We start from the raw sequence: 23688 nt of genomic DNA, 5'->3' as shown, positions 1-23688 counted from the left end.
AATAGGACAAACAAAGCCCCAAATCAGTAAAAGGAAGGAAACAATAAAAATAACTGCAGAAATAAGTTAAATAGAAACTAAAAAAAATTATTGAAATTAAGAGCTAGTTCTTGGAAAAAAATAAACAAAATTGACAAACCTTTAGCCAGACTCAACAAGAAAGAAAGTGAGAAGGCTTAACTAAATAAAATCAGAAACGAAATTGGAGAAATTACAATGGACACCATCAAAATACAAAATAGTATAAAACAATACTACAGAAAGCTATATAGCAAAAAACTGGATAATCTAAAGAAATGGGTAAATTCTTGGAGTCATACAACCTTCCAAAAATGAATCAATAAGAAATAGATAATCTGAATACACTGATCACTAGTTAGAACATCGAAACAGTAATCAAAAATCTCCCAGAAAACAAAAGCCCAGGACCAAATGGCTACCCTAGTGAATTCTATCAAACATTCAAAGAATACTTAACATTTATCCTTTTCAAATTCTTCCAAAAAATGGAAGACAAGATGACATGTCCTAAGTCATTCTATGAGGCCAACATTTCCCTGATTAAAAAAACCAGACAGAGACAACACAAAAAAAGAAAATTACAGGCCAATATCACTGATGAACATAGATGCAAAAATCCTGAACGAGATACTAGCAAATAGAGTACAACAATACATTAGAAAAATGATCAATGATGATCAAGTGAGTTTAGTCCAGGAATGCAAGGATGATTCAACATCCACAAATCAATCAACATAGCACACCATATTTAAAAAGTGAAGAATAAAAATCAAATGATCATCTCAATAGATGCAAAGAAAGTATTCAACAAAGCACAACATCCATTTATGATAAAAAAAAAAACTCTGTATAAAATGGGTATAGACAGCAAGTGCCTCAACATAATAAAGCCCTTATATGGAAAATCCATAGCTAACTATATTCAAATGTGAAAAACTGAAGGTTATCCCCTTAAGAACAGGAATCCAATTAGGATGCCAACTTTCACCACTCTTATTTATCACAGTACTGGAAGTCCTCTCCAGAGGAAGCAGTCAAGAAAATAAAGGGATCCAAATTGGAAAGGAAGAAGTAAAACTGTCACTATTAGTAGATGATATTATTTTATATGAAGAAAAATCCTTAAAAAATCCATGACAAAACTACTGGAGATAATAAACAAATACAGTAAAGCAGTGTATAAAATCAACACACAAAAATCAGTTTTTATACACTGAAATAGCAGAAACAGAAATTGAGAGTATAATCCAATTTACACACAATGAAAAGAATAAAATACCTAGGAGTAAATTTAACCACAGAGGTGAAAGACCCATACGTTGAAAACTACAAAATATTGTTTAAATAAATCAAAGAAGACACAAGGAAATGGAAAGATATTCCATGCTCATGGATTCAAAAAATTAACACAGTTAAATTGTCCATATTTCCTAAAGCAATCTACAGACTCAATGCAATCCCTATCAAAGTCCCAATGACTATTTTCACAGGAATAGAACAAAGAATTATAAGATTTATATGGAACAACAAAAGACCCTGAACAGCGAAAGCAATTCTGAGAAAAAAAGAACAAAGTTGGAGATATCACACTCCCTGGTTTCAAAATATACTACAAAGCAATGGTAATCATAACAGCATGGTGCTGTCACAAAAACAGACCCACAGATCAATGGAACAGTATATAAAGTCCAGAAATAAACACATGCATCTTTGGAAAGCTAATTTTTGACAAGTGAGCCAAGAATATAATGCAGAATGGAAAGTCTCTTCAATAAATTTTATTGGGAGCACTGGACAGCTACATGCAAAAGAGTGAAAATAGACCATTATCTTTTACAAAATACAAAAATTAACTCAAAATGGATTCAAGATGTGAATTTAAGATGTGAAATCATAAAAATTCTAGAAGAGAACTTAGGCAGTATGCTCTTCGATGTCAGTCTTAGCAGTTTCTTTTTAAATATCACGTCTCACCAGGCAAGGAAAAAAAAAGAAAAAATAAACAGATGGGGCTAATCAAACTAAAATGCTTCTGCACAGCAAAAGAAACTATCAACAAAAGAAAAAGACAGCCTAACAATTGGGAGAAGATATTTTCAAATCGTATATCTCATAAGGGGTTAATATCCACAATATATAAAGAACCATGCAACTCAAAATCAAAAAAAATCAAAGAATCCTATTAAAAAATAGGCAAAGGATCTGAAGAGACATTTTCCCAAGTAAGAAATACAGATGGCCAACAGGCGCATGAAAATATGTTCAACATCACTAATTATTAGGGAAATGCAAATCAAAACTACAATGAGATATCATCTCAACACCTGCCAGAAAGGCTGTAATTAACACCACAAAAAATAACGTGTTGGAGAGCATGTGGAGAAATGGGAGCACTCATACACTGCTGGTGGTAATGTAAACTGTTGCAGCCACAATTAAAACAGTATTAAGATTCCTCAGAAAATTAAGAATAACTACCATATGATTCAGTTATTCACTTATGGGTATTTATCCAAAGAATAAGATAACATGAATGTATAAAGATATTTGTACCCCTATATTCACTGAGCACTATTCATAATAGACAAGACCTGGAAACACCCTAAGTGCTCATCAATGGATGAATAAAAATGTGGTATATATATATATACACAATAGAATCCTACTCAGCCATAAAAAGGATGAAATTTTGCTTTATACGACAACCCGGATGGACCTTGAGTGTATTCTGCTAAGAGAAATGTCAGACAGAGAATGTCAAATACCAGAAAATTTCACTGGTAAGTGGAAGATAAAAGTGACAACAAACAAATACATAGATACAGAGATTAGACTAGTAGTTACCATAGGGGAAAAGGGAGGGAAGAAGCCAAAAGGGGTAATAGGGCACATGTGTATGGTGACAGATGGTAATTAGTCTAAGGGTGGTGAACATGATGTAGGCTACAGAACCCTCATACACTGCTGGTGGGAGTGCAAACTGGTGCAGCCACTATGGAAAGCAGTACAGAGTTCCCTCAGAAAACTAGGAATAGATCTACCTCATGATCCAGCTATTCCACTCCTGGGTATTTATCCAAAGAACTTGAAAACACAAATGCATAAAGATACATGCACCCCTATGTTCATCACAGCATTATACACAATAGCCAAGAATTGGAAGCAACCTAGGTGCCCATCAAGGGACGGACGGAAAGAAGATGTGGTATATGTACACAATGGAATACTACTCAGCCATAAGAAATTATGCAATCCAGCCATTTGTGACACATGGATGGACATGGAGGATATTACGCTAAGCAAATAAGTCAGACAGAGACAATCAAATATCATATGATCTTACTCATAAGTTGAAGATAAAAACAATGATAAATGAACACATAGCAACAGAGATTGGGTTAGCGGTTACCAAAGGGGAATGGGGGAGGGAGGAGGACGAAACGGATGATTAGGCACATGTGTGTGGTGATGGGTTGTAATTAGTCTTTGGGTGGTGTACATGATGTAACCTACACAGAATTCAAAATATATTACAATGTACACCTGAAATTTATGTAATGTTATAAACCAATGTTACTGCAATAAAAAAATAACCACCCTGAAAAAAAAGCAAAAGAAATCAAACTATAATGATGTACATGTAATATTTATATAATGTTATAAACCAAATATACCTCAATAAAAAACAAATTAGTTATTGTCAGGGGCTGGAGAGACATGGCAATAAGGAGTGACTGATTAACGGCTGTGGAGCTTCCTTTTGAGGTAGCGATAGTGTTGATGGTTGCACCGCATTGTGAATACACTACAGCCATTCAATTTACATTTCAAAGAATGGAATGGTTAATTTTATGGAAAGTGAATTTCGTCTCAACAAAAGATGATAATGGGAAAAAACTGTGTACTCTAAGTATATTGTATCATTTCCTATAGAATATCTGTGTCTAAGAATATATGTCTGGGAAAATGAAGAAATTGTATAAATACATATGATGCACTTTAATCATAACATTACCAGTTAATTCTGTTTTCAGTGTGCTTAATATATAATGTCAATGGAAAATGCCACAAATTATGTTTTAATTTTGTACTATACAAGTATTTTTTTCAAAAATAGATAGTAAATGTATGTTAAGAAGTGAATGAGAAAGCCTATACTTTTTAAAATTTGAGTCAAATTGTCTCCTTCAAAATTGGCTTTTCTTTTACCAATTAATAAAAATATGTAGACATTTCATTTATTGCCCAATTAGAGGAATATAAAACTTGAATCACTTATTGTATTTTATTATTATTCCTATTATGACTATCATAATTATTAAATCATAATTTTGACACCAAAATTTTCCTAACTTAGTATGTGCACATAGTAAGCCTGAACTTTTTTTTTCATTTTGAGGAAGATTAGCCCTGAGCTAATATCTGCTGCCAAGCCCCCTCTTTTTTCAGAGGAAGAGTGGCCCTGAACTAACATCTGTGACCATCTTCCTCTACTTTATATGTGGGACGCCTGCCACAGCATGGCTTGACAAGCACGCAACCGGGATCCCGGCTGGTGAACACCGGGCCGCAGAAGTGGAACATGCAAACTTAACCACTGTGCCACCAGCCTGGCCCCAACCCTGAACTTTTGATGAAACTCTGCAATGCCATAATATTCATCACCAACCTCACCTCAAATAAAAATTAATCCAATAAAAGCACGTATGAAGGTGTATGAGAGTGATTGAAACATTCTGAAAGATCGTAAGGATTTCCAACTTGTGTCCTAAAGGACGTTACACGTAAAGAAACAAAACCCTATAAAATATTATAAATTGCTAATACTCATTAAAATTACATTGTGTTCATTCTCATTCTACTATATAATTGCACAGATATAGATAAATTTATAGGAAATTATCCCTTTATTTTTGCTTCATCTTATACATATTAGGAATCGAAAGCTTCCAATATTTTCCTTCTCTGACAGAGGTTAGCTGAATTCCTATAGCAGCATCTGTATCTAGAGTTGTGGAACATCCTCTTGGGAAATATAGCACACATATTTCATTAAAGATTTAGTTCAGTACTACAGATATCAAGGGATTCAGAGGAAGAGAACAGTGAATGTATATATATTGTACAATCATGATGTTTTTTTGCCCAATAACCTGAACCTCTGGACCCGATTGCATTCAGTTTACTGTTCTGCTATCCAGAAACTAAGGTATTAAGGACATAGTTGTTGCTGCTAGTGCTAAGATGAATTGGAGAGAGGCTTTTTGAGTGTATGTACATTGAACATTATACTATCAGAAACACTGGTTTGATTCCATCTGCCCATTTGAAGGCAAAAATGCTGTTAAAGTTTGGGTTTTCTTGAAGATGTTTATTTTCCCCAATCCTCAGATTGCAACTCAGGATAAACGTCCACCCTGATTATGAATATCTATGTTATTTCCCTAACCAAATAGGAATCAATGGTTCTGTTGTGGTGGAAGTCAGGTATGAATCACCCCCATGACAAGAAGAAATGGGAGGAGAGGTGGCGAATAGTTCTTGATGATGGTCAGCACACTCTTGCTTCTTACCTGTCCTCCCCTTGTTCCTAAGAATGAGAGTCTAACTTACTTGCTTCAGTTCTAGAGAGACTTATCAGTGACCGTGTTTCATCCATTTTAGAAAGCAAAACCTACATGGAAGAACCCACAGTCACATTGAGAGAAGGACACGGGTTGTAAAATTGAGGGCTTTCTAGTGAGGAAACAAATTTATTTCCTATGCAGTTTGGAAATGAGAATAGACAACAGATGATAAAAAATTCTGCTTTATAACTGGCCACATTCATATGTTAATATTACTACTTCAACATACCTACCAACCCACAGAATAATATGAATTTCCTTGCAGAAAAATTAAGCTGTGTTGAAACCATTTTAAATTTGTTTTGGAAAAAGGATAATATAATTTGTGGTTAATACTATATTACTCGGTATAAGCTGGGAGTATTCACTGAGAGTTTTGCAAATGTAATGAAAATGGAACCTAAACTTCTCAGGTAAAAATAAAACCAATGTTAGTAATCAACACTAGAAGTATAAAAAGAAATCATGAGGGACATAATAAGCATGATATCTATCACATATTTAGGAAATATCTTCTTAAGACTACAGCACAAGTAATCTCAGAGATATATTTACTACTCGTAATTTATGGGTATCTATTCTTTCCCTAAGTTTTCTACTTGTTTCTGTTGCATGAACACATAGAATTCAGAGTTGACTGTTCAAATTTACTGAGAGGGAGAAATAAGTAATGATCCTATTTGTTCAATCACTCTGACAATTTGTACTCAGCTCAGATATTTATTAATAAGACAGTTCAAAGCCTATCATATTTCCACAATAATCAATTATAAATGCATGTGAACACATATGTATATACACATATATGAATTGCTACAGTTTAGTTTCTTAATGAAAATTTCTTTAAAACTGTGAAAAGTATAATGTTGCTTACAGACATGGAATACAAATTTATAAGCCTGACGGAAGGTAACTTGATGAAAATTTTAGAATGTAAGGAAACAGATTCTTATTGTAAGCTCATACTATTTTTTGTTTATACTGCAAATTGCAAGGCTTTTTTTTGCCTTTCAATTATGAGATTAATTCCATACCAATGTTACTCAACAGGAAATTGAAGATAAGCTAACAAGTTGCCATTCATTTAAAGTAAAAACTATAATTTCAGTATTTTCTACTGTTTTCTGGTGGAAACTGTATCAGATGTGAAGATGAAACAATTGATACATTCAGCTTACATTGTTCTGTATCAAGCATGTCATCTATTGTTTCTCAAAGGTTATCTTCATCCAACATTTATTTTTTGGGTTTTTATTTTGTCTGATGTAATATTTCCTCCCAAATTTTGGGGTACGTGTTTAGTGTGTTATCCTTATGATTTCTATTTCCTAAAAAGTCATGTGCATACTTAGTTTGTTGTCTTCTTGACACTTCCCCGTTAATATTCACATATGTGTATATATTTTATTGCATAATTTTTATATACTATAACTGAAATCATTACCAATTTGTAGTATATTTTAACTGTTTAAGTTTTATTTCCCAGTCCACAATCTTTGTTTTTTCTTCTCTTATTTTTTTTCCTTGCTCTAAGAGTTTGTGATGACAGAAGAGAGGTCTTCAAAATCACTCTTATTAACTGTTGCATAGTACGTTGCTTTACAATTTACAAGAAGTTGCTTTTTGCAGTGTCTAATCTACCATCCTTCACTGCAGACACATAAAAATTAAACAAGGATGTAGGTAGAAAAACTGGATGAAGAATAACTTGATATCTCTGATCAGGCCACTCTTCTAAACAATGGTAACTATCCTCTTACAATATTTGTAAATTTATTCTAGGAAGAAATTTTAATAAATACTATGAAAGCAAATATATCAGGTGTGATGATGACCAAGAATGAGGTATTGTAAAACATCAGAGGGTTGAACCAATATTCACAGAGGTGTAAGAACCACAGTGCCGTACTACCACTCAAAGACAAGAACACTGGGAGCCAGTTACAAATTTCTCCAGGATGGTGATTGCTGGATTCATCTTGGAGAAATTGAAAGGCCATGATAAAATATCTACAAACATTAATAAATAAGGATGCCAATAATGAAACAAAGAGGTCCCTACTAGAGCACTAATGGTGAATCCTAGCAATTGATGAGACTCACTCATCGCCTGGAGTTTCAAATCAGCTCTCTAAAGACTCTTTATTAGTCTGAATTAATAGCCAAAGATGGCAAACAATTTGAGAAATATTTCCAAAATTAAAGATAAAAAACAAATGAGTTATAAACATAGATTATAAAATTCATAGGTTATGAAAATAATATATGTGAGGCAAAATAGATGTGTGCATAGAAATATGCATCTTCTTTAACGCACCTTTCTTCATTATATTTTAAGTACAATTGAATGCCATTGGGTTAAGTTGAATATGTGCACTGAGTATATATCCACCTGTGCTTCTGTAGACACCATAATTTTGAAACATGTTTTCCAAAAATTCTGAGTCTTTATATTATGTCTTTAATATTTGATATGTTGAAAGGAAACAAATAGTAAATAGCACACATAACTTAGAAACATATCATGAAAATCTGCTTCAGTTTTTACCTTAAAAATGAGTCCATGATTAAATCAAGGAATTTTCTTAGATATAGAGTGATTGGATTTTAGAAGCATTGACCTGAAACTCATTTTTTTAAGCATCTGCTTTAGACTTTATAGTGTGGCTATCTGGCTTCCTCTAAGAAGCAAAAAGTGTGTCCTAGAAGTGGAAAGGTACTCAAAACCGGAGTCAATTGGATTTAAAGAACACTGAGATCCTTAAACCATATTTCTCTCTTAGGGTTACTTGCCTTTGATCAGGTCATTAGCAATTTGAGACATCAGTTTCCTCACTAAAACATGGGTATACAAAATTACCTCATAGATTTCAATTAATACTAAATAATACTCATGATTAATTCACAAATTCTCAAGTCCTTGAATAAAAAGAGTTCTTTTAGATGTTCTATATACTAATCTCTTACCTAACTGTCCCCATTAATACAAATCCCTACACTTATTCTGTACATTAAGTTTCTAGAGAAACCAATGCTTTAGCAAAATGATTAAGAGGCCAGGTTGGGGCATCAGATCATTTTCCTCTTGTCCATTTTCCAAGGCTTACAAGATGGAAGATAAGGACCAAAGACCTGATATTCTCTAATGTCCTATTCCTCAATAATGTGGAAATTATGTGACATGCCTCGTGGGGTCCTTGTGATGATGAACTGAGTTAATACCTACAATGTGAACCACAGTTCCTGTTTCATTAGAAATGTCCAATAATGTTAGTGGTGGGATAAGAACACTTAAAGATGATTTCCCCGCTTCAATATCATGAACATGGGTTACTCCTTTTCAAGTACTGTCAGAGAGGTTATTAAGACTAGTAACCTTGAATACTTTTCCTCTCAGTGAAGGATGTTCCAGGATCTCAGAGATTCCAACAGCTCTAAGTTCCAGGTCTCTCAGTTCATTCTGATGGGATTCCCAGGCATTCACAGCTGGCAGCACTGGCTCTCCCTGCCCCTGGGTCTGCTCTATCTCTTAGCTCTCAGTGCCAACATCCTTATCCTGATCATCATCAGTCAAGAAGCAACCCTACACCAGCCTATGTACCACTTCCTGGGCATCTTGGCTGTGGTGGACATGGGCCTGGCTACCACCATCATGCCCAAGATTCTAGCCATCTTATTGTTTAATGCTAATACCATCAGTCTCCCTGAGTGCTTTGCTCAGATGTATGTCATACATTGTTTTGTGGGCATGGAGTCAGGCATCTTTCTCTGCATGGCTATAGATAGATATATAGCCATTTGCCAACCCCTACGCTACCCTTCAATAATCACTGAATCTTTTGTGATCAAAGCAACTGTATTCATGGCGCTCAGGAACAGTCTGTCTACCATCCCAGTGCCCATGTTGGCTGCTCAGAGAAATTACTGCTCCCAGAACCAAATTGAGCACTGTCTGTGCTCTAATCTTGGAGTCACTAGCCTATCCTGTGATGACAGGACAATCAACAGCATCTACCAGCGACTTCTCGCCTGGACACTCATGGGAAGTGACCTGGGTTTGATTGTTTTGTCATATGCTTTGATACTTCATTCTGTGCTGAAGCGGAACTCAGCAGAATCTGCATCCAAGGCCCTAAGTACCTGCACTTCCCACCTCATCCTAATATTTTTCTTCTACACAGTCATTGTTGTCATTTCCATCACCCATAGCAGAGCAATGACAGTTCCTCTCATCGCAGTTCTACTCAATGTTCTACACAATGTCATTCCTCCTGCCCTTAACCCCGTGGTGTATGCACTCAAGAACAAAGAGCTCAGGAGGGGTTTATATAAAGTTCTTAAGCTGGATATCAAGGGCAAGTAAAGTGGAGACAGTACTCACCTTTGGAATGTCACCACATAAATATCCATTGTATTTTGCAAGTTTTTCAAATGGCAGAAGAACTAAGAAATGTTGTCACTGCACAACTTTTCAGTTAGTATAAGGAATCAGCAGCTATTAAAAAATTTCAAAACATGGTGAAACTTGCATTTGAAATCTCAGTTGTCAAGAAAATCTTCATCCCAAAGAATAACACAATGATGCTGATTGTCTTAAGGAAGCCAGGGGAAAGACACATGGAATATACATTTCATTTTTTTTTACCTAGTAGTCCTGGCTAGAACGTCCTGACAATGCTGAATACAGATGGCTAGAGCAGATATCTGCCAATCTCTTCTTTTTAACTGGAAAGATTAATCCATGTACTTTTGATGTAATTACTGATCAGATAGGAATTACTTCTGCAGTTTATCTATTGACCTTCCAATGTGTCTTATATCTTTTTTAAATGGGCCAAGAATTTGAACAGATATTTCTCTAAAGTAGTTGTACAATACCCAACAAGCACATGAAAAGATGCTCAAATCATTAATTTCAAATCAAACCCACAATAAGATACCACTGTATAACCTAAAAAGGCTACAATATTTAAAGAAAAATATTAGCACGTGTTGGCAAATTTCTGGAAACATATTAGAATCCTCATACATAGCTGAAGAGTATGTAAAATTACACAGGAGCTGTAGAAATCAGTTTGGTAATTACTCAAATAATTAAATGCACTCATTGTATGACTCAGCAATTCAACACCTAAGAATATAATCAAAATAATTGAACTTAGGTATAACAACAAAACTTGTCCACAAACGCTCATAGTAGCAGTGTGAGCTAAGAAATGGAAGGAATCCAAATGTCCATCAGTTGTCGCATGGATAAACAATTGAGGCATATGCATAGAAGAGATTATTATTCATCCATAAAAGTATGAAATACTGATGCATGCTTCTATAGAACTGAACTATGAAAATGTTCCACTAAGTGAAAAAACAAACGAAGATTAAGTGTTTTATGATTTCAACTTTATAGAATCCACAGAATAGGCAATTCATTGAATCAGAAAGAAAATTAATTGTTGGCAGGGCCTGGAGGGATAGGACCATAGGCAGTGACTGCTTAATGGTTATAGAGTTTCCCTTTGAGGCAACGGAAATGTCCTGGAATTACATAGATCTGATAGTCGCACAGCATTGTGAATGCACTAGAGGGAATCTATTGTACATTGTTAAATGATCATTTGATGGCATGTGAATTTCACTTCAATCAAAAAATAATAAAGTGGAATAAAAACTGTGCTAAAACTGTTCTCTACATATACATTTGTTGTATCTTTTCCCTCAATATTAAAGAACATATATAGCTAAGATTAGGAACAGGATGACAGAAATTGCATAAACACATCTGATGTAATTTCTTTTCTTTTCTTTTTTATTTATCTATATTTTTAAAGATTGGCACTTGAGGTAACATCTGTTGCCAATTTTTTTTTTTTAATTTTTGTGTTTATCTCTTCTTCTTCCCTCCAAAGCCCCTGCTACATAGTTGTATATTCTAGTTGTAGGTCTTTCTGGTTTTGTTATGTGGGACACCACCAGAGCATGGCCCGATGAGTGGTGTGATGTTCGCACCCAGGATCCAAACTGGCAAAACGCTGGGCCACCGAAGCAGAGTGTATGAACTTAACCACCCAGCCATGGGGCCGGCCCTACTATGTACTTTCAATGAATCATAGTATTGCTGAATAATCCTCCTTTGAATGCACTCATCATATGAGATATGTCAATTAAAAATGGCAGAATTTATGTTTTAATATGGTACTATTCAAATGTTTTCAAAAACGTAACAAATATATATTGAGAATATCAATTATTAATCTTATCATCATCTTCAATATTATCTCAATACTTGGTCATCTAAATATTCCTAACTTAAGATGTATGCATGATAAGCCTGAACTCTGCATGAATTTCTACAGTGCCATAATATTTATCATGAACCTCACTTGACAGAAAAATTCTTACAATAAAAGAATACATGAATGTTTGCAAGACTGATTGAAACATTCTGAAACACTGTAAGGGCTTCCAACTTGTCTCCTAAAATATCTTATACATAAAGAAAAAAACTCTTTAAAAATATTAAAATTGCTAACATTCATTAAAATTATATTGTGTTTGTTCTCATTCCTCATATGTATTTAGTCGCATATAAGCACACAGATATATGCATGACTATAAAATTATTCTCTTTTTTGTGCATGATCTTATAGGTGGTGCAAACGTAAGTATTTTCCTTCTCTGATAGGGGTTAGCTGAATTCCCATAACAGCACCTGTGTCTAGTGTTTTGCAATATCCCCTTGCGATATATAACACACAGATTTCCTTAAAGAATTACTTTAATAGTACAGATATCAAGGGAGATGTTGAAGACTGTGAATGTATATATATTGTGGAATCACGATGTTTTTTATCCAATAAATATTGAATCCAATATTCACATTTTAGTTTGAGATCCCCATTATCCTTCTTCTACTCAATATCAAGAACACTGGCAGTCTGTCATATATTCCTCCAGTAAGTAGACTGCTGAATCCTTTTATGACAAAATTGGAAGTCCCTGAGAAAAGACCTATAAACACTGAGGATTATAAGGGTAAGGATTTCTTATATTGAAGGAAAGAGGTCTCTACTAGAGCACTGAAGGTAAATCCTATCAACTGTGAGACTCACTCATCACCCAGAGTTTCAAATCGACTTTCTAAAGGTTTTTTATTAGGTGTGACTTAATGATTAGAGATTGCAAGACATTTGAGAAAGAGTTCCAAAATTAAAGTTCGGAAAAAATCAACCTACCAAAATAAATGATTGAAGCTCAGAATTTATTGAAATGATATATATGAAGTAAAATTGATATATTCATGTAAATATATAACTTATTTAATTTACCTTTCTTTGTTATATTACAAATATCATGGAAAGTCATTACTTACTTAGGATGACTACATCCACCAAGTCTACCTCCACACTGCCTCATAATTTTGAACCACATAATTATTAATTTTATGTATTTATATTTCATCTTTAATACCTGAAATATTAAAAGCACACATTTGATAAAACATATCATGAAAATCTTTTTAGTTTTTAAATTATAATATTAATAAATGATTAAAGCAACAATGTCTTAGATATAATGTGATTTGATTTTAGCAGGCCTTCTGTAAAAAGTGTAAAGGTGGCAGTCTGTGATACCAGATTGTTTTCCTCTTGAAAAGCTCCATGATCTACAAGACGGAAGATAAGGACCAACGTCTTTATTTGCTCTAATGTTCTATTCCTCGCTTATGAGGAGAAAGAAATTTGCCATAATTAACTAAATTAACACATCATATGTGCTACGACAGTTCCTGTTTAATTAGAAATGTCCAATAATGTTAGTGGTGGGATGAGAATAATGAAAATGATGAATCCCACCTATGATATCATGAATTTAGGTTACCCCTATTCAAATATTATCAGAGAGATTATTAAAAGCTGTAACCTTGAACATTTTTCCTCTTAGGGAAGTAGGTTTCAGGATCTCAGAAATTCCAACAGCCCCAAGTTTCCCGCCTCTGAGTTCATTCTGTTGGGATTCCCAGGCATTCACAGCTGGCAGCCCTGGCTCTCCCTGCAATGGCTCTGCTTTCCCTCTTAGATCTCATGGCCAACATCCTTATCCTGATTATCATCAATCAAGAAGTAACCCTGTACCAGCCTATGTACAATTTTCTGGGCATCTTGGCTGTGGTGGACTTCTGTCTAGCTACCAACATCATGCCTAAGATTTTGGCAACTTATGGCTTAATGCTAAGACCATCAGTCTCCCTGAGTGCTTTGCTCAGATGTATGTCACACGTTGTTTTGTGGGCATAGAGTCAGTTATCTTTCTCTGCATGTTTATAGATAGATACTTAGCCATTTTCCAACCCCTACACTATCCTTCAAAAATCACTGAATCTATTGTGGTCAAAGTAACTGTGTTCAACTCAGAAACAGTCTGTCTACCATCCCAGTGCCCATGTTGGCTGCTCAGAGAACTTACTGCCCCAAGAACAAAATTGAGCACTGTCTGTTCTCTAATCTTGGAGTCACTAGCCTATCTTGTGATAACAGGATAGTCAACAGCATCTACCATCTACTTCTGGCCTGGACACTCATGGGAAGTGACCTGGGTCTGATTATTTTGTCATATGCCTTGATACTTCACACTTTGCTGAAGCTGAACTCAGCAGAATCTGCATTCAAGGCCCTAAGTACCTGCACTTCCCACGTCATCCTAATCCTGTTTTTCTAGAGAGTCGTTGTTGTCATTTCTATCACCCATATTGCAGAAATGACAGTTCCCCTCATCTCAGTTCCACTCAATGTACTACCCAATGTCATTCCTCCTGCACACAACCCCACGGTGTACATACTCAAGATGAAGGGTCCCAGTCAGGGCTTATATAAGATTCTTAAGCTGGACATAAAGAGCAACTAATGGAGAGAGGATGCTCACTTTTCTAATTTTTCTAGATATCTACCCAATATAATATCCAATGAGTTCTTAATGGCAGAAGAACTAAGGAAAAGGGGCACTTGATAGGTTTTCAGTTATTATAATGGATCAGTGGCAAGAATTGGAACTCAAAGAAAAAGTGACACTTATATTTGAAATGTTTGGGTTGCAAACAAAGCCTTATTCAAAAACAGTAACATATGGGGGCTGGCCCAGTGGTGCATCAGTTTAAGTTTGTACATTCTGCTTTGGCAGCCTGGAGTTCGCCAGTTCGGATCCTGGATGCAGACCTATGCACTGTTTGTCAAGCCATGCTGTGGCGGGCATCCCAAGTATAAAGTAGAGGAAGATAGGCAGGGATGTTAGCTCAGGGCCAGTCTTCCTCAGAAAAAAGAGGAGGATTGGCAGCAGATGCTAGCTCAGGGCTAATCTTCATTTAAAAAAAAATCCAGTAACATTATAATACTTATCTTCTCAAGGAATCCAAGGGAAATGCAAGTGAAATACATGACCTGTATTTTCTCAAACCTCTTTTTCTCACATATGTCTTCTTTATATGCATCTTCTGCACTCTTTTTTCTTGGTTCAGAATATCTTTCTCTATTTCTCAGTTAACAAGTAAGATAATACTGATTGCCAAAATTGATCATATTCATTAGTCCAAGACATTTCAGAATAATTCGGAATACTTTTTTTCCTATTACAAATACCCAGTGAAGCATTCTCACTGTCCACATCTGGTTTGGGAAATCCTTTATGGAATATTTAATCATTGTCCAAGAGCCATGTCTTTCACACATCACTCAACAAGTGAACAAAATAATGTCCTTAGAATACCAGCAAAACAAGAATTAAAAATCAGGAGAATAGTTCACTTTTAATGGACTATTAAATATTGCAGACTGAATGTCTAGAAAAAGCTTTATGAATATCCACATAAATCGATGTCTTTACAACACAACAAAACTCTAAGAGTTGTATATGATTAGAGCACTTTTCTATATTCATAGTTTGAATTCGGGGCTTCTAGAATTATTAAGCTACTTTGGGGCTTTCGTACTTGTAAGGTGACACCCACAGATTCCATGTTGATAAATTGGGAAGGAATGAAAGGACAGCTTCCAGAAAGAGGAGGAATATTACTGGGGACAGTGGACCCTGAGGAAGCAAAACAAACAAAGCATTCAGTGTAATTTGTATTCGATGGGGATACATTATCATAATCCACTGTGTATAAAATAGCTAGAAAATGGTATGAATGAAAAAGTTATCAGGACTATTTTTCATATTGCCAATGTCAATATGCCTTATTCTTAAAAAATTCTCGATGGTTATAACCAAAAGACCATGATTATGTTCAGGATAATTTTTTTTTTTTGTCTTTTTGTAAACCTTTTGTGCTTCTATCCCAGACTGTTCAGTTTTTCAAAGAGGCTTCATCTACTTAATGTCATCCTTGCTATTCAGTCAAACCTTATTTGGGGGCTTCCATAAGTATCATGTTAGAGTGAACTCAGATCTGCTTTTTATTTACTGTTTATTTTCTATTTATTTTCCATGCCACTCATTTGTCTGTTGAACTGACATAGACTGGAAAAAATGCTGGTGATAAAATAGGATAGAAATAGAAATTGGTGGAAATAGGATCTATACAAAATACAAACAAGAAAATATAATCTAATAACAAAACTCACAAACAGAAATTCAGACCACGCTTCTTAGAAATTGCTACACTTGGGATTTCAAATCTTCCTTCAAACATTTTGGCTACAAAAAGAAAGAATTCTAAATTTTAAGTTTTATAGAAGCTTAATCAAAACTAGTTGTTCTAGTGAAGACCCACATTCCTGATACTGAGATGCAAGAGATGTTATTTTGCATGAGTTCTAATTAAAATAAAGCATTGTTTTACTTTATGGCCTTCCCAGTAACATCTCTGTAATAAAAATAATTGATGTTTCTTGCTGTTTCATATAGTGTACTGCATAAGTCCAAAGAAATGAAAAGAAGTAAAGTTTCAGTAAAGGCAATTTTATAAGGGTACAGCATGGACATCACTATGGTCCTGGTATAAAGTTTTCTCTTATTCTTTCTCATTTAAGTGTAAAGTTGAGAATATACAGATGAACACAACGATTGGATTTCCTTCAGTCAGTCCTGTATTAATATCACGTCTATTTGGACTTTACATATAGTCATATTTATCAATACTAGAAGGCATTAGGGAGCATCATGGAGGAATGAGTTGATTCCTTTGTCTCTCCCCTCCAAGTCACAAATAAGAGAACATCCATTAACCAACAAAGGACTCCCTACACAGCACATCAGAATGCCTGTCTAAATTGTTGAGTCCTCCTTTTAAATGCATACTGGATGTTTTCATCTTAAATTACCATGGACAGTTTAAATTCACCATGTACAAGACTAAGCTTATCACGTCAACCTCTACCTCATGCCAAAATAGCCTCCATTTTTGAGTTCTGCCTTTTGGATAACACTGTCATAACCTACGACATGATTTACCAGCATCTTTGTCATCTTCTCGGGTATTTCTCTACCTCATCTTGGGTATAATTTCTTTATAGCTCAAAATATCTTGGTTCTTACACTTCCCAGGTCACCTTCCCGGGTCAGCATGTCTATTATCTCTAACCTATCCTCAGAGAAGAAAAACCTCTATTTTTAATCCAGAAATATTTCTAATATCAGCCCTTTCTTTCTATCACCACTCTTACAGTCTTTTAAAGACCACCTAGCAATATCTACCTATAGGTTTGCTTTGCCTTTTATAGCTTTCAAATCAATTTTGTCCTATAGCATAATTTTGAAAACATTTTAATCCACTGCTTAATAACTTTCAATGTCTTTTCATCAATTTAAGGGTGGGACTCAAATTCTTTGGCATGACATTCAATAAAGTAAAATTAAGGTCTTATCTTCTCTTTCCCATTTTCTTTCTTTCCATTCTCTAAGCACCCAAAAGTGTCCTGGTTTGGGTGATGAATTATATGGTCACTGTATGCTACCATTTCATGCTTAAACATTGCTGGACTATTTGTCAATCTCAAAATACTACCTTTACTTCAAGCTTCTGCTGACTTTGCTCCATTTCTTTCCATTATTTGAAAGTCTGTCTGCCATACACTTATTTCAAAAAGGTTTCTTTGAACCCTGGGATAGAATGGCACTTCCTTTACAGAGGGCTGTGCATTCCAGAGGCCAGCGTAAGCTGTTGTCACTAAATTCCCTGAGTCAGATATAGGATGTTTAATTTGCTTGCCCAAAGCTATTAGTGATTAATTTAGAGTGAAATCCAGATTTTTCTAGCTCAGACTCCACATCGGTTCTACTAAATAAAGTATTTTATAAAAGCCAACGAGCAATGGATCAGTGATTTATTTCTTATTTATTTGTTTTTGTGGGTTTTTTTGTGTGTGTTTGTTTTCTCTGGAGGAATATGAGGCTTCATGTTTCTAACTTTGTACCTCTACAGCTCCTGCTTTTTGTAATTTCTCCTTGCCCAGTACTCCAGTCATCTTCCAGGTAAAGAAAAAGAGAATTGTGTAGGATGATTCATACTTTCTCTTTCAAAGGGGAAGGTAATTTGGTTACAAGCACCATTCAGACTTTCCCCGAACCTCCCCCCCATTCCTTTTTATTTTTCTTTCTTTTTTTTGAGGAAGATTAGCTCTGAGCTAACATTCACTGTCAATCCTCCTCCTCAAACTCAAGGTAAACTTATACTAAGATTCTATAACTGAAGAAACAGAATAAAAGAATAAGAGAGCTCCAATGTCTTCTAATATAGTAGTACCAAATAATATGTGAATATATTTCTTAAGATTTCCTAAACAGCCCACTTTATTTCCTTCATCAATGATGCATTCTCTTTTTTCTTTTGTTATTATTTTCAAGCTCTTCTCATTTTATGATTGACAAATCTATACATATTTTGTCACCTTGGATTTATTCACCTGTTCATTCATTCATTCTGAGGGGGGACTTTTTCCTCTACCTTTCTAGATTCTTCTGGCTGGTCTAAGAATTAAATTGACATAAGACAGATTAACAGGAGAAAAACAAAATTAATTACCTATGTGTGGGGGCCCCATAAGAATATGAGACCCAAAGACAGTCAGGCAATTGAGGCTTACCTGTCTGCCTTGAGGTAAGGAGAAGGGAGCACCAGTCAGGGACTTCAAAGGAGAGGAAGATAATTCACAGGGAAAGGGAAAGAGCAAACATTTGGTGAATGAATGTTTGCCCTGCCACGAGGAGATTTTCCCTGTAGGTGTTCTTTTAATGTCTTTTATTAGGTTGAAGGATTTCTCTAAGAGTGTTTAGCATGAACTGATGTTTTATTTTGTCAAATGCATTTTTTGGCAACCATTTAATTGAATGTGTATGCATATAATAATTCTGGTCCTGTGGAGAATTATTACATTGTTTGAATTTGGGGTATTAAAACAATCTTGTTTCCTGGGGTAATCCCAACTTGGTCATGATATATTGTCCTTTTTATATACAGGTATATCTCACAGATATTGTAGGTTTAATTCCAGACCACTGCAATAAAGTGAATGTCACAATAAGAAGAGTCACATGAATTTTTTAGTTTCCCAGTGCATATAAAGTTATATTTATACTGTAGTTTATTAAGTATGCAATAGCATTATGTCAAAAAAATCTACATACCTTAATTTTAAAAAAATGTTTTTGACTGGCTTGGTGGTATAGTGGTTAAGTTCGCGTGCTCTGCTTCAGCAGCCTGGGGTTGGCAGGTTCAGATCCTGGGCATGGACCTATGCACCATTTATCAAGCCATGCTGTGGCAGGCAACACACATATAAAAACATAGAGGAAGATGAGCACAGATTTTAGCTCAGGGCCAATCTTCCAGCAAAATGAGGAGGATTGGGAGTGGACGTTAGCTCGGGGCTAATCTTCCTCAAACAAAAAAAATTCTTTATTGCTGAGAAATGCTAACAATCATGTGAATCTTCAGTGAGTTGTAATCTTTTGCTGGTAGAAGTTCTTATAAAAAAACACAATCATCTGTGAAGTGCAATAAAGCAAATCTCAATAAAATGAGCTATGTCTGTACACTTGAATTAAAATTGCTAAAGTTTTATAAAGATGTTTATATATATACTCACATTGTAAATTAGCCTATAATTTGCTTTTATTGATTTTTTTTTCTTCTTATGGCATCAGAGTATTGCATATCTCATAAAATGAGCTGGAAAGTGTTTACTCCTCTTCAATTTTCTGGAAGATTTTTTGTTAAATTGGTAAAACTTCATCTTTGGCTATCATACAATTCACAGTAAAGAATAATGATCTTGAATTTTCTGTGGTAAGAAGATTTTTAACCACAAATGCAATTTCTTTAGTAATATAATGCTATCCAGGCTTCTATTTCTTTTGTCTCTCAAGAAATTTGCTCATCTTATCTAAGTTGTGTTAAAAAAATCAACCAAGTAAATTTAAAGATCTAATTGGCTTTATTCAATGATGCATGAATCAGGTAGCATCCTGTCTAGCAAGTAGTGAGATACTCCAAGGAGTTGTACCAAATGGAAGGTTCTTATAGGCAGAAGGAGAGTAGCTGGTGCAGAAGAAGACAAATGGAAGCATGTAAGCCTTCTTCAGGCCAAGTGTCAGAATAGGTGCATCATCACTCTCTCATTTAATAGACAAAGCAAGTCACATAGCTGAGTCCATATTCAAAGCGTGGAAGAATAAACTCTATCTTTTTAGTGAGAAAACTTCAAAACCACAAAGCAAAGTACACGGACATGGAAAGAAAGGAACCTTCACGCCATTGATTTACCATCATCTGCCTTTGATGCTACAGTTAATTATATACACCCTCCACATCCCAAATATGCTCATTCCCATTCCAGGAATTCCTTAAGTCTTATCCAATCTCAGGATTTGGGTCAAAAACTCAAAATCTGGTAATCTATAAGTCCAAATGCAGTTCCTTTTATCCAGAAGATTAATAAACTTGTTTATAAAAAAGAAGAAATGAACAAATATCAAAAACAAAACACAACATCCTTTCATTACTAAATGGGAAAGACTACAAAATAAGAAATAAATTTCCACCTTTTAAAATAATATTTTATCTATTTCATTATAGCTATTTTGTTTTCAACTTAACAGTTCAGAGTAGCACAGCTACTAAAGATCCTCTGCTTCTCAGTATTTACACACTTGCATAGCCCCTAACCACATTGAACCAGGGCTTGTCTGTGTCACCAACTGAATCTGACAGAAGTGTTGGTATGTCACCTCTGAAATTAGATTGTAAGAAGATACTGTGGTTTCCAACTCACTCTCTGTCTCTCTTGGGGCTCACTCGATTTTGTAGAAACCATGTCATGTGCAGACCTAAGGAGGAACCGAAGCATTCTGCCAACAGCCACAGGAGTGAGCTTGGAAGCACATCCTTAAGTCCCAATCGACTTTTTGGAGACTGCAGCCAGAGTCAACAGCTGGGCTATTGTATCGGCATTATTTGGACCCCTGCCCCCTAATCACTCTAATCATTATTCTCTCAAATAATGAATGTAAGATAGTAGAATAAAGGTAGAAGCCAATTTTCTAGCCCATCTTATTCTCTGGGGTCCCAGTCCCTTCTTATTTCAGGAAGAGACTGGTGATTTAATATAGTTTAAAGTCCCCCAGCCTAAGGGTAAGGATTCTTCTCATAATTTCTGACATCTGGCCCCACAAAATATCTGTATACTACCCCAGAATACAATTGAAAAGGAAAACTCTGCACTACTGCTACTACTACTTTCCCTATATGTGTCTTCCAACAAATTTTCTTCTTAGAGGCCTGGTCAGTGTACGGTCTGGCACAATTAGTTCAGTGAGCTAAGCATCTGTCAGTCAACTGTGTGCTTTCTATAAGTGAATCACGTAAGTAGAGATCAAAGAACCACTTTAACGGTAAGAAAAGTCTGCTTGAAGTGACAGTAACAGTCAAATTTAAGGACTGGAACGTGGAAGATGGTCAGCAAATATTTATGGTGACTTGTTTTCCAATGCTTCCAATTCCCAGTGATGAATTTCTTATAAATAGAGACAATATTTTAAGGTTTGTTTGGTTGGCTTTTTTAATGGCCTTTTAATTGGCCAAGATGTCATACATTCATTGAGGGACAGGCTAGACTAGCATCTAGATTTTGAAGAAGATAAATTCCATTGTGAAGAAGAAAATGCAGTTTAAAAATCCAAATGCATGGAAGAGACTCTTGATGAAATTCTCCTATATCTCTATGCCATAGCAAGGTGAAATAAACAAGTGAATTCCCTGACTCTCATCCTGAGACTGAGAAGGTCACTCTTAGATGTAACGTTATTGCTGGGATTTTATTTGCCCTTTTTAAATGGGAACCAGGCAACGGAGGCTTAAAGTGTATGGTACCTGGGACCACTTGACTGTGATTTCCAAGTCGTCTTCCCCCCCATCATGAAGTTGATAAACTGTAGGAGGAACCAAGTAAGTCTACTGAACTAACAGGTGAGCTTCCCTGATTAAGGGGACAAATGAGAGAAGATTGATTGTATTCCCAACCCTGTTTCATGGCAAAAACACTGAGATGGAGGGGTTCTCCCCGTAATTGTCAAAGGGTTTGGCACTCATACACTGATCACCTAGTTCATGGCATACAAAGGATATTAAGGGAGAATGTGAACCATCTGGAAGATAAACAGAGTGAGGATTATAAAATTGTACTCCATCCCTAGGAGGTTAGAATTGTTAAACTGTTATTCCACAGATGTAGCCCTGGGAGAATCACATGCCAAAGGTCTCCCTGGGACCCTGGAGTTATCTGGTGATTAGAATGAGAAATCAGAGACACCGACTTCCAACTGTCAACTCCACTGTGTACAAATTCAAGTGTTGGAAAGATAATTCATCACCATTAGGATATCCAAACATTTTCTAACTGTTATTTTATGCCTTATATTTTCTGCAACTCTGGGAGCAAGAGAACACTAAAAAGCCTGACACAAAGACAAATTGTGTCTACCCAGTACCAGTTTCTCCTGAAGAATTAAGTGAACCACCTACCTAATGATATAAACACCCTGAATAAAGCCATTCCTTATAAACTGCACCTTGGCAGTGTTCATGAGTACATTCTTCACCACCCAGCAGTGTCATCTTCAATAATGTCAGTGAGCAGACTCTCAGCCTCATGGATTTAAATGGCCTGGGTTTCTGACGGAGATAGGTATGACAAATAGAGGCCACTTCTTGGGATAAGTGGTTAGACTGATAAGTAAAGGTTAATCTTTCAGATTCCCTACAGGTTGGCCACCCAAAAAAGTAGTTGGTCTCCTAAGGAATACCATGAGAACTGGCTACAGATGAGTCTTAAATTCACTACTGGAAGCTGAGAGATCGGTTCATGCTAGCAGTTCACCATGTCACATACAGCAGTAAATTATTTAGTTCTCTGCTATTCCTTCCCTTTTTCTTATTCTCTCTTTTCTCACTGACTTCAGCTTTCCATATTGCATTTACTAACCTGCGTCCACTCATACGTGGGGGGATTTCTAGCTTCTTTACACCAGCTACAATGTTGTCCTGCTTGGGTAAACCTGCTCATCTGTGCTGTAGTGTGGACCCTGGGAACCTAATATATGTTGGTCAGAACAAAAAGGACATGAAGTTTAGACAGCATGAGAAGGAATGTCTGAGCTCTGAATGCTGACATGGTAAAATACGGCTGCTACTGCACAATGATGTTGGGTCCCAGGGGAGGGGATGTTAGATCTCTGTGTGTGAGTCCAGAATGCAGTAAGTAATGGAGAACCTAAAAACCTATTAATACTCTAATCTCCATGAAACTCCACTTATTAACACAATTCTAGGAAATATGACATGTGCACAGTCTGACTATTTCCCCTTATTTAACCCAGAGTAGGAATATCTCGGAAGACCTTGATGCCCTCCTGCTCGCTGCTATTCAGAACCACTTCTGCACGGGATGGCATTAGCATTATTTTTATTCTCTTTATTTCTCGAGGCTATATCATACATTTTCCATTATATTATCTTGCTTGTGTTATTACAAATCAAAGTCAACATCTTCTAAGA

At 35.6% G+C, this 23688-nt stretch overlaps 1 protein-coding gene and 1 pseudogene across 1 annotated transcript; both read left to right on the top strand.

The window, feature by feature from the left end:
• The first annotated feature begins 9051 nt into the window (after positions 1–9051).
• On the top strand, positions 9052–10011 carry LOC124225830 (putative olfactory receptor 56B2). Its single transcript, XM_046638530.1, has one exon. The coding sequence runs from the start codon at positions 9052–9054 to the stop codon at positions 10009–10011; it is 960 nt and encodes a 319-aa protein (XP_046494486.1).
• A 2238-nt stretch (positions 10012–12249) lies between these two features.
• LOC124252257 (putative olfactory receptor 56B2) lies at positions 12250–14549 on the top strand (annotated as a pseudogene).
• Positions 14550–23688: the final 9139 nt, after the last annotated feature.

Source organism: Equus quagga, chromosome 14 (assembly GCF_021613505.1).
Source record: "Equus quagga isolate Etosha38 chromosome 14, UCLA_HA_Equagga_1.0, whole genome shotgun sequence".
In the NCBI taxonomy this organism is placed as follows: domain Eukaryota; kingdom Metazoa; phylum Chordata; class Mammalia; order Perissodactyla; family Equidae; genus Equus; species Equus quagga.
The sequence above is the reverse complement of the archived record's forward strand: the minus strand, read 5'-3'. Positions and strand labels throughout refer to the sequence as shown.